The sequence below is a fragment of the Lepidochelys kempii genome, chromosome 3 (assembly GCF_965140285.1).
Source record: "Lepidochelys kempii isolate rLepKem1 chromosome 3, rLepKem1.hap1, whole genome shotgun sequence".
In the NCBI taxonomy this organism is placed as follows: Eukaryota; Metazoa; Chordata; order Testudines; family Cheloniidae; genus Lepidochelys; species Lepidochelys kempii.
In genome coordinates, this window is record NC_136382.1 from 102,038,693 (window position 1) to 102,054,528 (window position 15,836).

Here is a 15,836-nt window from a genome sequence, read left to right on the forward strand (position 1 = left end):
TTGAAACTCTCAGGAGGTATAAGGGGGTTGGATTTTAGTGAGTAGAGAATTCCCCTGGAGGATGGAAACTCCCCCAATGGCATAAATCTCCTATGCCAGTTGTCCCCACTCTTACTGGAGTGGGAGATGGAGGGAGCTATTCAGGGCTGGGGCGAGAGCACTGCTTTGCCAATCCACCACTGACAGCAGTGTGCTTACAGATCATATCATCAGTGACACAGAACTGCATCTAGGCTTCTCTAACTCATGCCCATGCTGGGTAAGCACAGAATCAAGCACATAACTGGGTCCATGATGCACTCCCCTCTCATGCTCTGCAGAGCTCACATACAGAGAAGAATTGATGCATGAATCTGTTTATAATGGAGTCAGATATGCAATAGAGCACATTTATTTTTGCAATGTCTCCTCCACTGATGCTACATTGGTGTTCTAATGGTACTTTGTCAATGCAAGTTCAGTAGCCATGCCATTCATTTTTTTCCCAGAGGGAGTGTTAAAATGTCAATAGACATTTAGAGCTGCTGTTAACTCAGTGGAGGATTACTTTTTACTTTACATTTCTAAGTGAATTTAGTGCTCAGGGAGAATCAGAAAGGAACATCCTTGGAGACTGAAATCCTGCAACCGGACACAGAGAAAATATGGCAAACAATGTGAATTTTCCTTCCCTGACCTACTAACACACCTCATCACTGAGCTAGAAGACCAACTCCTAAGGTGAGAGATGTAGACTCCATAACCTATGGCCCAGAGGTGATGAAAGGCTCCTTATTCTATTACTAATTCCATGTACTGACTAGGGTCCTGATTTTTCAGTCATTTAATATCCTGTCAGTGCTCAAGAAAGGAAAATACAGATAGTATATTCCAACTTTTCCAAACTTTTTCAACTGTTTTTCAACAGCCATGAGAAGTGGGGGGAAAGGTATTTAACCAACTTCACATTCCCCATCAATTCAAGCACAGTAACTCCCATATGCTTCGATCAGAGAGAACCCCATTGTATTCATAGTATTGTTACGTCTTCAATAGCACTTGGACAGCTAATGCAGGATTAGACTTACCGACCATTCTGCATTGTCAGTCTTTGAGCATCTCACATTCACTGGCAGTCTAAGAACAAGCTCATTGTAGGAGAGACCTGCTGATCTGGACCATTTAAACTTGTTCATCGCATCCATGAAAGAGAGATTTTTATATTGCTTTGGACTCTTGATAATGAAAGGCCATGTCCTGAATAAAAGAAAAATTCCCTACTAAGTTATTAACATTTATAAGCAAAGGTATATACAATACCCTTTTAACAAAAGCAAATTGATTATTAACCTTTTGTGCTATCATTTTTATTTTTATTTAATTTTTATTTATTTTTATTTAATTTTGAATGTGACTAATACTCAATTTATAGTCAATGGCAGAAAACTACATTAGCACAGAGTTAAGGTTGCTTGCTGGTGTGTCATCCCTCTGCAGAATGTTGAGTTCAGAAAAACTCAAAACTTTTGAAAACCAGGAAACACTCAATTAGGGTTGCCCACACAACCTTAACTCTGCCCTTTTTCAGCAGTGCCCCAGTACAGTACACTGTTAACAAACACACCTTTTACTCTGCCAACCCCCACAGTTGTTGAAATCATAAAATCGTAGAAATGTAGGGATGGAAGGGGCCTCGAGAAGTCATCAAGTCCAGCTCCCTGCACTGAGACAGGACGAAGTAAACCCAGACCATCTCAATTTGGGTCCCCAAAGATCTAGTGGGTGCCATGCACTACACTGGTTAAACTCAACAGATTGAGACCACGTTGTCCTGCATCACATCAACAGTTTTATCTCTAGTTCTAGGCAACAAAAAGCACCTAGAAACGTTTTGAAGAACGGCTGTTTTTTTCAGATCTTACATCTCTGCAGTCTGCTAGCTTTGACCCCTAATTTGGGTCATTAATCTTACTCTGCATCCTCCTCAGGCACACCGAAGTTCAAAGGAATCTGACTAAGAATGTGGATTTTAGAGGACCTAAAAAGGTCAACTTTTAAACAGAAGTCATGATACAACCTTAACTATAGTAGTGCTGCCGCACCACTGTATTATGTTACCTGTAGCCATGTGGAAACAGATCCTCAAATAATGTAAATTCTCATAGCTCCATTGACTTCGCTAGAGCTGTGACAGTTTATAGCAGTTGAGGATCTGCCCCATCAGGCTTTGGTAAAGGGAAGGAATTTTTCTCAAGTAAAAAACAAAAAGAAAATCACCACAGGTTCTAGATAAAATATCTAGAAAAAAGGAGAAAACAAATCCAGTGCAAATCTTTCCCCTCTTAATTCCTCAAAAGACAATGGGTCACATTTTCTGCTGCATGGAGCAGACACTTGGCACAGAGGAGAGGATGTGTGCTGTCAGAAAGCTAGTTACAGCTCCCTGATTCTCATCCTATTCCCAGCCTCAGAGGAAGTTAGAGCTGCATGGGGGCTGATCTAACTTGTGCCAAAGGGCCCAAATGAGGACAGTCAGAGCACAGCAGGCTCTAGACACTTTTCCTTCCCTGCTCCTGATATGTTCCAAGAAGACCCCCAGCACACACTCTGCTCCAAGGACTGTGGGAAAGGATGGCGCAGAAGTTTGCTACGCTGGCTCTATGCCCTCTGAGGACTCTTCCATGCCAGGGGGATCCCCCCCACAGAAGAGAAGGGCCTGATTCTGTCCTCTGTGCACAGTCTGAGATATACAAAGGTGATAGAGTGGGACAGAAAATTTGGCCCAGTCAAACTGGATCTTCTGTGACTCTTCTAAGGAAGAGAGAGACAGGGTATAAGGAACTAAGAGGTAGGCATAAGGAAAATCTTTTCTATAACTTTAGCCTTCTTTAAAGGGATACGATCCCTGGTGCTGAGACAGAATGAGGGGAATGGAAAGTCATATATGGTGTATGGTATACTTTTAAACGGAAATCTGAATTTTGTTAGTGGAGAATTGATTGTGATTAAACTTTATTTAACATGGATTTATTAGTTCTTTGGATGAAGGCATGATTTCACCTGTTTAAAATATTTTAATCAGACCTATGCCTTCTACAATAAAACGATATCCCATTTGTTAATACTGTACTGCCTCCTCTGCCATACTCACACCCCACTGCCATAGATGGAAGGTCATGATTCTGCTCTCACACCTCTTTTACAACAGTGTAACAGCTGATTTCACTTGAACTCCTCCTGATTTACACACATTAGGGACAAAGAGTTCTAATCTGAGCCATCAGAGGCTTGATTCTGATCTCAGTTTCACTGGTGTAAATCACGAGTAACTTAACCAAGTCAGTGGAGTTATACTAGTGTAATACTGGTTGAAGTGAGATCAGCATCAGGCCACATACTCTTAGGCTGGTAATGCTTAATGCAATAAGAACTGTAGATTAGGTTATGAATACTAGGAGCGTTAATAATCTCTTCTTTTAATGACTGTTCCATCTCAGGCAGAGAGTCTGCCTACTTACTTTATTCAAAACATCTTTCTTTCCTCAGGCCAAATGCGCATTTTCTTGTTAAGAACAGTGATTATGAATGAACACTCAAGATAACACTTAATTTATTAGAATATTTTGTTCAGGAGATCAGAAAGCTGGTTGTGCTAGCACTAAATTAGAAAATGTGTTTGTTTAGCTGTCAAGGAAGATTGTGAATACTGACAGCATGAGAGCAGCAGCTGGTATTGTATTGTGAGGTTCTTCTTATTCCTGTGCATCTGACAGAGTTTAGAACTGGGATCAGTAATTTTTTACATCAAAGCTCTCTGGAATAATAGTCTTAAAAGCCTTTGTGAGCGTTTACTGGATACTTTATATATAGTGAGATCAAAAATTTTAAAATGTAAAGTTAATAGGACACTATTGGGTTATTAATCATATTTTAAAATCCTTACCTGTATCTTAGGTTATTGAAACTATTTTTTAATAATGGAAATTTACTTTTCACCATTTCATTATTTATTTTTCTGTAGTTCACTCAACTTGAGCAGTGTAACTAGACTGGACCATTCTCCCTTTTGGTTTATAATCACTTTCAATTTCTGACCTTCAATTTTGCTTTTCAGATTTACAACACCACAAGGAACACTTAAATGTTAAAAAAACCTGTTTATTAATTTTTTAAAAATCTATTCATAGTAATTCTAGGAACCTTCCTTCCCTCTTCTTTTAATTACCAAAACCTAAAAGTTGTGTTGTGCTGGAAAACATATAACTTTAATTTCTGGAAGCCCAATTCTACCTTACTCCAAGAGAACAATGCTTTATCTTGCAAGTTGTCCCATTGAAATCAAAAGCTGTAGGAGTCAGGTCCAATGGGATTTTTAAAAATAGCTATTTTTATTTCAGTTTAAAAGTAATGTAGAAGTTTAGTCATGATGATGAATGGCTGTTTATAGAGAATTTCTTCCCAACACTAACAATATGCAGTGAAACTTTTTTGTTTTCTCTGATACAATCATAGTGAAGCGGGTAAGGGCCCTGCCATTTTAATGGCCAAACCACAATACATCATTTAACCTTATGAGTGCCACACCCACTGCAAATTCATGGGACAGGTGGTTTACTCTCCCCCCCCCCCCCCCCCCCCCCCACACACACACATATTCCAGCTGAATCTTCCACAGAATGTCAGGATGTTTGACAGAGGTCCTTAGTTGCTAAAAGGGCGACATTTTTCGGAGGGTGTGCTGAATATTTGTAGAGCACCAAAGTGGTTAGAACTGACAATAAAACAAGGTTACCCCTTTTGACCTGAGCAGGTAGCCAATATTTAGGGCCTTGCAGGTTGTTTCTGTTAGGAGGAGAGACAGATTTCAGTTCACGCCAGGTATTTCTTTGGTTCAGTCCTTGTTTATTTACACAGAATATATGCAGAGGCCTGTTTCCCTGAACACAGGAGGAATCAAACATCAGGAAAACAGTTCCTTTGCTCACCGTTATAAGCCTCTTTTAGCCAACACTTTACCCAAAAAGCGCTCTCTCTAGCAGGGCCGTCCCTAGCTATTCTGGGGCCCTACACAGCCCCCCCCCGCGGGGGAGGGGGAGTGTGGGGCCCCAGGCCTCTGTGGGTGGGAGTGGGGGGGCAGGCCTGCAGTGGGCGGGGCTGGCTTGGGAGGCATGGGGGAACCACCCCCCAGCATTCACCAGCAGCGCGGCTGGGGCCAGGTGGCTGCACTTCCCGCCACCAGTCAGTGCATCCTCTGCCCTTCTGCAGAGCTCAGGGGAGTGGAGGCAGGGCTGGGGTGGAGCAGGGGCAGGAAGAGGTGGGGTGGGGTGGAGCGGAGGTCCTGGAAAAGAGCTGGAGCAGGGGCTGGAGCAGCACACAGCTGCACAGGGCACCCCCTATGCAGCTGCGTACTTTGCGTATGGGTAAGGACACGGCCCTGCTTTCTAGGCTTTGTCTCAGGGCTATATTCCCAGTATTTGTTCTTGCTTTCTCCTCGGCTGTCTGCTGTTTCTCTGCTCGCTTCTCTGGTGTTTCTGCTGCTTCTCACCCCACACAGTTCTAATCAAATCAATCCTCCGTCCCTGCATTTGTTATCAGACACCCAGGAAACTCCTTGCGCTGCATGGTTCAGCCACTGCCCAGATTTGCATGCGGTCTAGATCTTGGGTGATGATTTTCCATTGTTTCAAATGCCACTAAACAAAGGGGAATTTAGATGTTCCCTTATTTAGCCTGAATTGAAGGCATTTACTACTTCCAGCAGCTTCAATGTGGTGGTGGTGTACATAACAGTATAACAGTAACAAATTGTGGCTTAGGGGAAACGTTATTGGCAACTTGACAAAAAATAACCTTTTCTTTCCTTTTTTCTTTTTTCTTTTTTTAATCTCTATTTTTTTCCTACAAACATTTTTGCTTTGCAACACTAAGTGTGCATTTTGGTAAATCAAGGCACAGTTTATGCAGCACACACCCAAGCAAGTTTCATTTCAGAAATGGTTTGAAGAGGAACAATGTACACCAGCAACAAAAGGCAAGATTCTTGGAAGCAATATTTTGTCTTACATCACTTGATTTGTCTCCTCCTTTTGCTCCTAAACTTCCTAATCCCTGAGTGGGCTGTTCTAGAGACAGTGCCACTTGGCGGTTTCTCTCAAGAGGCACATTCTCTACTGTGATAAAAAAAATACTGCTTTTTTTGTTTTTACCTCTCCTGTTTGCTGTTTTGTTTCATTCTCTTCCTGCTGTCTTTGATCTCTTTTCCTCTACCCTTTTCATTACTACTTCCCCTGCACTTCCTCTTACTACTTGCTACTGTCCTGCCCTCCTGAGCCTCTACCTTCTCTCCACATCTCTTTCCATCTCCATTTTATCCCCTGCTATGCACCACTCTCCTGTTCTATCACCTTTCTACCTTATTATCTTTTCCATCATCATCCTTTCTTGCCATTATTTTCAAATTGTTCTTAGCTTTTGGATGTAGCAGCAGTTCTAGGGCCTGATTCTCCTCTCTGTCAATGTAACTCAACTGACTTCAGTTTAACTTGACTTCTGATTTAATCCGAGGACAATCAGGTCCCCAATGCCTTACACTAGGGCCCCTAAACACTGTGAAAATGACCTTTGTTTTAATGGTTGTCAGCAAAAGGAGACCCTCAACCCCTTCTCAGCTAGTGTTGAAAACATTTTACCTGCTAGTGTTAACTGACCTTACCATTGGATTAAGTGTAACGTGGTTCCATTAGGCTTTTTGTAATGACACTGAAAATGACTGTGTTCTGTCTACACTACCCGACAAACCTTTTTCAATACCAGTGGAGGAGGTGCCTAATGACTGACAAGCATGGTCAGCAATGTGTCATTTTTTCTACTCTAAACATACCTTAGAAGAAGTGCAACAATCATGAGACATCAGATGATGGGAACACGTAGTAACATTTCTTGTGTTTAGTTCAAGTAGTGCCAGTGATACGAGATGAGACAACATACTGTGTTATTACAAGAAGTTAAAAAAAATCATATGCGTGTGCAATAATCCCACAGACCAAAATGAATTAATGAATGACTACAAGGTGCACACCCCGTTATATTTCCCCTACTTACCTGACTGGTCTATATATTTCCTTCACTCCAATAAACTGGAGTTGCTCCATTATGTCTGGAATACTTGCACATCGGGTAAGATTGATTCTCGGGTAGTACAGTAGGTAAGACAGGCACATTTCGTTTCTGGTGCTCAGACCCCCCTGAAGATGAAGACGTTTTAGCAATGGAAGTTTATGATTTCTCAGAAAAAGACAGTGATGATAATTAATATGTTAGCTAGTGAACCGTCATGAGAAAAGAAATAATGGACCAATATGGCAAGGTTACTCTGCATATTCAGTTATCAAGGAACAAAAGTCAGTAGTCCCTTTGTAACAAAATACATTAAAAGTCCACTCATTGCTCTGATCAGGTATAAAAATAAATGGCAGCAAAAGCAGCTATCAGTATGTTACTGACAGTGAAGTCAGAATAACCTTCCTGCTATTTTACACCTTTGTAGTCTTTCATGAACTCTTGTTTTGACACTATTTTCCAAAGTGAGATGGAAGTGAGGTAGGGTAAATTCACACTGGAGTGCAGTGAACCCTGCTGCACCAGGAAGAAGCAGTTGGCAATGGGGATGATTCAAGTGCAGCTGTGGGTATTTTATATTAACACCCGTCCATTAGTTGCTTTTCCCATTGTCGACCACTTTTAACGCACTGATAATATAAATCACACTTGTTATACTCAACCACTGAATGCCAAGTCAGTGGAACTACTGTTATAGCATTGCATTTGCTTCCTTTTCCTTCCCATACTATTTCTGTGACCAGAAAATCAAGAGAAGTAATCAAGATGTTGAAATAGAGAGTGCATACTGCCTGAATACAGGAAGCAAAATGGAAGGGGTTGAAATCCATCAATATCAGTGAGGGTTACCAGATAATATATCATGAATCAGTAGCAAAGAAGATTGGAGTAGGAATAATGGTAGCAGAAATATTACAGGAGAAGGTACCTAGACATTCTAAAGAAGAGTGACCCACTAATGAAAGTTAGAATAGCAGTAAGCAGAGAACAAATATTTAACGTTATATGTGGATATGTACCACAGGTTGGTTGTACAATTCCGAGAAGGAGGAATTCCAGGTAGCACTAGATTAAGTGAAGTACCACAAGCTGAGTACTTGATTATTGGAGCGGATCTCAATGAACATGTGTGAGAACGCAGTGATGGCAACAACAGTTGTCTTGGAGGATGAGGCTTTGGAACAAGAACTGAAGTTGGAGAGGATATCTTAAAGATAGCCAGAGCCTGTGGTCTGATTGTTGCCAATACAGGCGCCAACTTTCCAATGTGATTGGGGGTGCTCAACACCCAGCTCTGCCCCAGGTCCCACACTGACTCTACCCCTTCCCCCAAGTCCCCATCCCTGCTCCGCCTCTTCCTGCCCCCATCCCACTTCTTCCAGCCCCTCCCACGAGTGCACCACATCCTCGCTCCTCCCGTCTCCCCCCCCCCCCCCCCAGAGTCTCCTGCATGCTGCAAAACAGCTGATTGTGGTGGGTGGGAGGCACAGAGAGGGAGGGAGAGGCGCTGATTGGCGGAGCCCACTGGCAGGAGGGAGGTGCTGGGGGATGGGAAGGGGGGCTGATAGAGGGGCTGCCAGTGGGTGCTCAGCACCTACCATTTTTTCCCCATGGGTGCTCCAGCCCTGGAGCAACCATGGAGTCAGCACCTATGGTTGTCAATATATACTTTGTAAAGAGGAAGGGGCACTTAATTACATACAAGCGTGGTCCCAGCAGGTCCCAGATTGATTACTTCCTGACAAGAAGAAGGGATTTAAAAAAACATGAGAGACTGTAAAGTAATCCTGGGAGAGCAAATTGAGGAGCAACATAGACTGCGTGTAATGGACCTCTGGGTGAAAAGACTAGTGGGGGACAAAATATGAGTTGAGGAACAAAGGATAAACTGATGGAGGCTTATGGATAGGAAAGTTAGTCTGAGATTTAAGGATGAGTTTCCAAGGAGGCTGGACAATGACCAAACCTACTGCGATGATACCAATAAGGTTGGGGGGAAAATATCCAAACATATCACAGAAAGTGCACAAGCTGTTTGTGGCCAAACAAAAAGAGGGAAATTTTACGGCAAGGAGATGTGGTGGTGGTCCAGTGATGTGCAGGAGGCACCAAAGAAGAAGAAAAGGCTTAAGCAATGGCAGAAAGTCAGAATGGAACAAAGTTATGAGGGATACAAGAAAACAGTAAAAAGAATGGTTGCAGAAGCTAAGCATCAAGCATTTAAAGCCTTAGATGCAAGGCAGAGGACTTCTAACAAAGGAAGGGGAAAAGGAATATACAGATTAGCCAAGACTAGGCAAAGAAACATAGAAGACTTGGGAGCTGTAGAAGTGTGTCAAAGATGAAAATGGAAAAGTACTGGTGGAAGGCAGTGAAATCATTAGGAGTTGGCAGCAGTTTTATGAGAAACTACTCAATGAAGAGAATGTGAAGAAACTGTTGGGGACAGTATGCGCAAACAACCTCACAAGACCTCTCATCACGGTGGAGATGCAGACAGCACTAAAGATGATGAAATGTAGGGATCAGACTGTGTACCAACAGAGGCATTTAAAGTATTAGGCCAGAAGAAGTAGTGATGATGATGAATTTTTTCAACTTAATTCTCAGTATTAGAAAAATTGCCCAATGCGTGGAAGAAGAGCACATCAGTCTCTGTCTTCAAGCATAAAGGAGATGGGCAAGAATGTAGTAATTACAGCCCCATGAAGTTAATGAGTCACATGATGAAATGGATGGAAGGAATTACCGAGAAAAGAGTTTGGGAGGAGCTCGAGCTCATATAAGTGACAACCAATTTGGGTTTATGCCAGGAAGGCCAGCCATGGATGCAGTGTTTGCAACCCAAATATTGCAGAAGAACAGGGAGAAATGCAAAGAATTGCACTTAGTGTTTGTGGATTTAGAGAAGGGTTAGGACAGAGTGCCTAAAGAATTGTGATGCTGGTGCCTACAGTCACACAGTCTGCTACAGATATATTTTCAGACGATCATGGACATGGATGAGGGTAGCACAATGGTAGTGGGAAGCAGCTGTGGCTACAGTGAGGGTAAGTCTACATCAAGGATCAGCCTTAAGCCCTTTCTTCTTTGTGTCTGTAAAAGACACCCTGGGGTTGGGCACAGTGGTGCTCCTGTAATCCCTGCTACTTGGGAGGCTGAGGCTGGTGGATCCCTAAGGGGTTCTGGGTTGCGGTGCGCTATGCTGATCAGGTGTCCGGTGCCACTGACAGCCTGGCCAGCGGATGACTGAAGGACTGGCTAGAACAACATGAATGACACGTTGTGATTGGTGCTCTTTGTGAGGGCTGATGGACCAATGGACACCAACAGACTATTTCTGCTAAACAAGGTGGCAGCTCCCTGACATCCCCAGTCTTTTACCCATACATACAATCTCCACAGGACTCTGCCAGCCCTTACTTTGCCTTGCAGCTTAACACTTGGTGTATTCCAGTCCCTGAGCTCCTCTGAAGTGTACCCCACTAGTGTCCAGCCCCCGTCACTAAACACTCACAGTAATTACCAGGTCTGCTATTCTCGAGGAAACAGTACACACACAGCTTCATTGATAAGGTCCTTTATACTACCAAAGCATGGAGATATAAATATAGTGAAACAATCGTAAGTTTATCATTAAAGATTAAGGTGTAAGAGATAGTGAGTATTAATAATGGAAACAGAAATTATTATATAAAACAAAACATGCTTCTTAGAGGCTAAACTTATCTGTAACAGGTTAAATTCCTTGTCTAAAGCAGTTTCCTTCCAATATTTCCAACAGGTCAACTTGGGATCCCATTTTCATAAATATAATTGTGCTGCCCAGCTAATTCCTTAAGTGCAGGATGACAGGGTATTATCCCTGTCCCCAGCTTATAGTCCAAGTAAACCTTTTAAGTGCACCCCCAAACAAGTCTTTTCCCCCTACTGTTCTCTTCTTCTTGTTAAATCTGCATTTAGCTCAGGTTGGTGATTGTGAACAAAACAATGCTCAATTTACATTTCAACAGACAGACTGATTTCCTGACAGACCAGAGATGTTTATCAGTTTCTCACGTCTGCAGGGGAATATCAACTTGATACAAAATATAAGGACATATTCAGTATATAGACATAACTTTTTAAATGTGATCCACAATTATATTAATGGCCAGCATGATCCTGGCTTTCATTTAAGATCCTACATGACACTCTATGGATAGATACTATGACAGCAATAGGTGTAGTGAGTTTGTCAACCTTGAAAGGAGTTGCTGACAGGGAACAGGGAACCCTTTGCCAGATGGAACCAAAGGGCCTCTGACTCTCATCTTGATGTGGGAGACTAGAGGAGAGGCTCCATGGAGCATGCTTTTCACCAATAACATTATATTGCATCATTAAGATTGTCAGGGTCCCCTCCCCACTCTGAACTCTAGGGTACAGATGTGGGGACCCGCATGAAAGACCCCCTAAGCTTATTTCTACCAGTTTAGGGTAAAACTTCCCCAAGGCACAAACTCTTTGCCCTTGGAGGGTACGCTGCCACCACCAAGTGATTTAACAAAGAATCTGGGAAAGGACCACTTGGAGTTCCTATTCCCCCAAAATATCCCCCAAGGCCCTTACACCTCCTTTCCTGGGGAGGCTTGAGAATAATATCCTAACTAATTGGTTACAAAGCGACCACAGACCCAACCCCCTGGTTCTTAGGACAATAGAGAAATCAGTCAGGCTCTTAAAAGAAACAGAACTTTATTAGAAAGAAAAAGGGTAAAAGAAGCACTTCTGTAAAATTAGAAGGGAAGCTAATCTCACAGGGCAATCAGATTTAAAACACAGAGGATTTCCCTCTGGACAAAAACTTTAAAGTTACAAAAAGAAAACCAGGAATACACCTTTCTCTCAGCACAGAGAAAACAACAAGCTAAAACGAAAGTAAACTAATGCATTTCCTTGCTAGTACTTACTAATTCTAATGGCGTTGGATTGCTTGCTTTCTTGATCTCTCTCTGGCAAGCACATAGAACAGACAAAAGCATTCCCCACCACCCCCCAAGGTTTGAAAGTATCTTGTCCCCTTATTGGTCCTTTTGGTCAGGTGCCAGCCAGGTAATCTGAGCTTCTTAACCCTTTACAGGTAAAAGGATATTGTGCCTCTGGCCAGGAGGGATTTTATAGTACTGTATACAGGAAGGTTGTTACCCTTCCCTTTATTTTTATGACAAAGATAAATACGAATTAGAAAAGAATCTAGAACTATAAGAGGCTGCATTAGAAGAAAATGGCTTATGAATCAGCTGACAAAAGATAGAATACATGTGATGCTTCATTAAGAGGCACAACAAGACGACATTAAAATACCTTGGTTCATTGCTGAGCCATGATGGAAATGTGGATGTTAGGAGCTGCTTGAAGAACACTTGATGTAAATGGAGGGAGTTGATGGGAACTCTCTGCGATAAGAATATGACACAAACTAAAAGCAATGTGTGTAAGATCATGATTAAACCAGCCATGGTGTATGAGTCAGAATGCTGGCCAACAAGGAAGAGAGGAGAACTCCTACTTCACACAGCCAAAATGAGAATGTGCAGATGGACGCTGTGTAAGATGACAGCTGATAAGCTACTTACTGAAACAGTATGAGCCAGGATGCAGGAAGTCACCCTTATGGAAAAGAAGAAGGAGTATCGACTGAGATGATTGGGTCACGTGCGACAATAAGATGTGGAATATGTTGGCCAGAGAGTACAAGAACTATAATAGTCACAGGACAAAGACCACAAGGAAGACCTAGAAAAAAGGGTGGTTTGAGATGCTGAAATAGGACATGAAGAAGGTTGGTATCTGCTTGGAAGAGGCACTCAACAAGAGCACCTGGAAACAAAGAACAAGAGCTACTGACCCTGATCAGTGGGAGAAGGGGAAAATGAAGAAGACTATTTCTGTAACCTTTTGCATCATAGAGTTTGACCAAGAGACTTACATGGAAGTTGCCAGCACTTAGTTTAGGTTTACTCCAACTCGAATGTGCTCCAAATTGCACGTGCTCCCATGTGGCACTGTCATATCCAACCACTAACTTCAAATTATAAAGGACCCAATTGTACTTCCATTCTAAAAGACATTACTACATTTGAAAAGAACAGTTGAAAGTCTCTCTCTATATATATATGGTCCCCCTTATAGTATTATCTGAGCACCTTCCAAGTATTTGAAGATCTAGCCTTAAAACACCCCTGCAAGGTAGGGTAGTAGTAGTATTATCCCCATTTTCAGACACAGACAGAATTGAGATACAGAGAGATCAGTAATTCACGTGTGGCATTTAGCCCCAGGTTTGGCTTCAGATAGTGCAGAACGGATGGACTGGCACACAGGGGGACCACCAGAAGGCATTCAGTCTCAGTTGAACTGAAGTGGCAGCCAGAAGCACAATAATAATGTGTTAATTTGTTTTTTTTAATTTCTTTTATTATTTTCTCAGGAGAAGTACAAAACTAAATAAGAAATGCCTCTTTAAGGCCTGCAAGATACTCCCCTATAGCCTGTGTGGCCAGCTCTGCTGTCCAGTGAATAAGTGCGGGAAAGCCACGGTTCCATCTATCTTCCTCCTGTACTTTTTCTGCCAAGATCTACTGGGGGGACCATCTTGATAGTAGCCTCTGTGAACCCTAAGTTCATCCACTGCAATTCTGATCAGCCCTTACCCTGTCTGTTCAAGGAGGGCGGGGTGTGCCTTACTCCCTCCCACCCCACTATGCAGCCATGTAAGGGAAACCACAATCTAACTTCAAATGACTTGCTGAAGGTCACACAAGAAATCCCTATCAAAGCTGGAATTGAACTCAGCTATCCTAATCACCAACAAGCAAAATCTACTTGTGTCATAAATGTAAAGGGAAGGGGAAACCCCTTTAAAATCCCTCCTGGCCAGAGGAAAAATCCTCTCACCTGTAAAGGGTTAAGAAGCTAAAGGTAACCTCGCTGGCACCTGACCAAAATGACCAATGAGGAGACAAGATACTTTCAAAAGCTGGGAGGAGGGAGAGAAACAAAGGGTCTGTGTCTGTTGGTATGCTGCTTTGCTGGGGATAGATCAGGAATGGAGTCTTAGAACTTTTAGTAAGTAATCTAGCTAGGTGCGCGTTAGATTATGATTTCTTTAAATGGCTGAGAAAAGAATGGTGCTGAATAGAATGACTATTTCTGTCTGTGTGTCTTTTTTATAACTTAAGGTTTTGCCTAGAGGGATTCTCTATGTTTTGAATCTAATTACCCTGTAAGGTACCTACCATCCTGATTTTACAGGGGTGATTCCTTTACTCCTATTTACTTCTATTTCTATTAAAAGTCTTCTTGTAAGAAAACTGAATGCTTTTTCATTGTTCTCAGATCCAAGGGTTTGGGTCTGTGGGCACCTATGCAAATTGGTGAGGATTTTTACCAAACCTTTCCCAGGAAGTGGGGTGCAAGGGTTGGGAGGATTTTGTGGGGAAAGACGTGTCCAAACTACATTTCCCAGTAAACCCAGTTAGAGTTTCGTGGTGGCAGTGGTTATTCCAAGGACAAAGGATAAAATTAATTTGTACCTTGGGGAAGTTTTAACCTAAGCTGGTAAAAGTAAGCTTAGGAGGTTTTCATGCAGGTCCCCACATCTGTACCCTAGAGTTCAGAGTGGGGGAGGAACCTGGATAACTTGGAATAACTAAATGTCAAATGCTGCTTGCAAGTACTCCCACTGATTTCACGGAATCACAGAAGCTAAAGATGGAAAAGACTTAAAGGAGTATCTAGACTTCAGTGAAAGTACACATGGGACTGAGTTAAACAGGAACTGGTCCGAAAACTGGTACATGAAGACAAACCTAAAAATATGTCCTAGGTGAATAATTTAATCCTGATTGGTTGCCTACAGCTGATAAACAAGATGATACTGACAGATTCAATTCTGTACAAAGATTAACAATGGTTTAGTAATTTTTCCATTTGACATTTTCTGTTCTTCTAGTCTTAAAGCCTTAAGCCATGTTTTGCTAAGACAAATTCAAATTGTGTAATTCCATACTAGCATTCCATTTCATATAGCTCCAGATATGAATTATTACTATCTTGCTCTGACATAATAGGGTGGAAGAATAGAATGCAAAATAAAATTGAAGTGTTCAGTCTAATGATGTATTTTCTCACCACAAAAGGTATGTTAGTACCAGAGAGCATAGTTTAATCATTAAATAATTACGTAATTATTAATTATTAAATTCTGAGTTAAGAGTGCAAAACCAAGGAATAGGTAACAGAGTGACTCATTACTTTCTAACCTTGGATGGTAGATATGGCTCAACTAAGGTATAGGTATCTTTGTAAAAGACACAATTCTCACTTTTTTGTTTACTTCTCTTTCTACTGAAATATATTTATTTCACTTGTCACGGTAAACCATCATTCAATAGCCTAATATCTATGTACTGCCTGGAGTGCCCTAACCAGGTTCCTAATTACCCTGCTCTACACACAGACATGCAGCTCCTCAGGTTTCAACTCTGGGAATTTCTGACTTACTTTACCCTCAGGGAGAGGGGCCAGTGCCAGAGCAGAAAAGGTCAGAGGTTTGCACCTGAGGATCTGTGGGTAGTCTCAGTCCTAATGCTGAAGGTCTTAAGGCATCCATGTACAGTAGAAGCCCCTCTGGCACAACTCCAGACCCCACACTTCCTTCATCTTGCCAATGATATCCCTGCCACCTTGTGTTC

General features: G+C 42.1%; 1 protein-coding gene across 1 annotated transcript in view; it reads right to left on the reverse strand.

Annotated features, from left to right (window-relative positions):
• MOXD1 (monooxygenase DBH like 1) overlaps positions 1-15,836 on the reverse strand; it is an 84,461-nt gene that overhangs the window by 5,797 nt on the left and 62,828 nt on the right. The window contains exons 10-11 of the mRNA XM_073335194.2: positions 7,081-7,223; positions 1,068-1,236 (exon numbers count right to left, since the gene is read on the reverse strand). Coding sequence (XP_073191295.1) covers positions 1,068-1,236; positions 7,081-7,223 — 312 coding nt within the window. The remainder of the gene's footprint in view (positions 1-1,067; positions 1,237-7,080; positions 7,224-15,836) is intronic.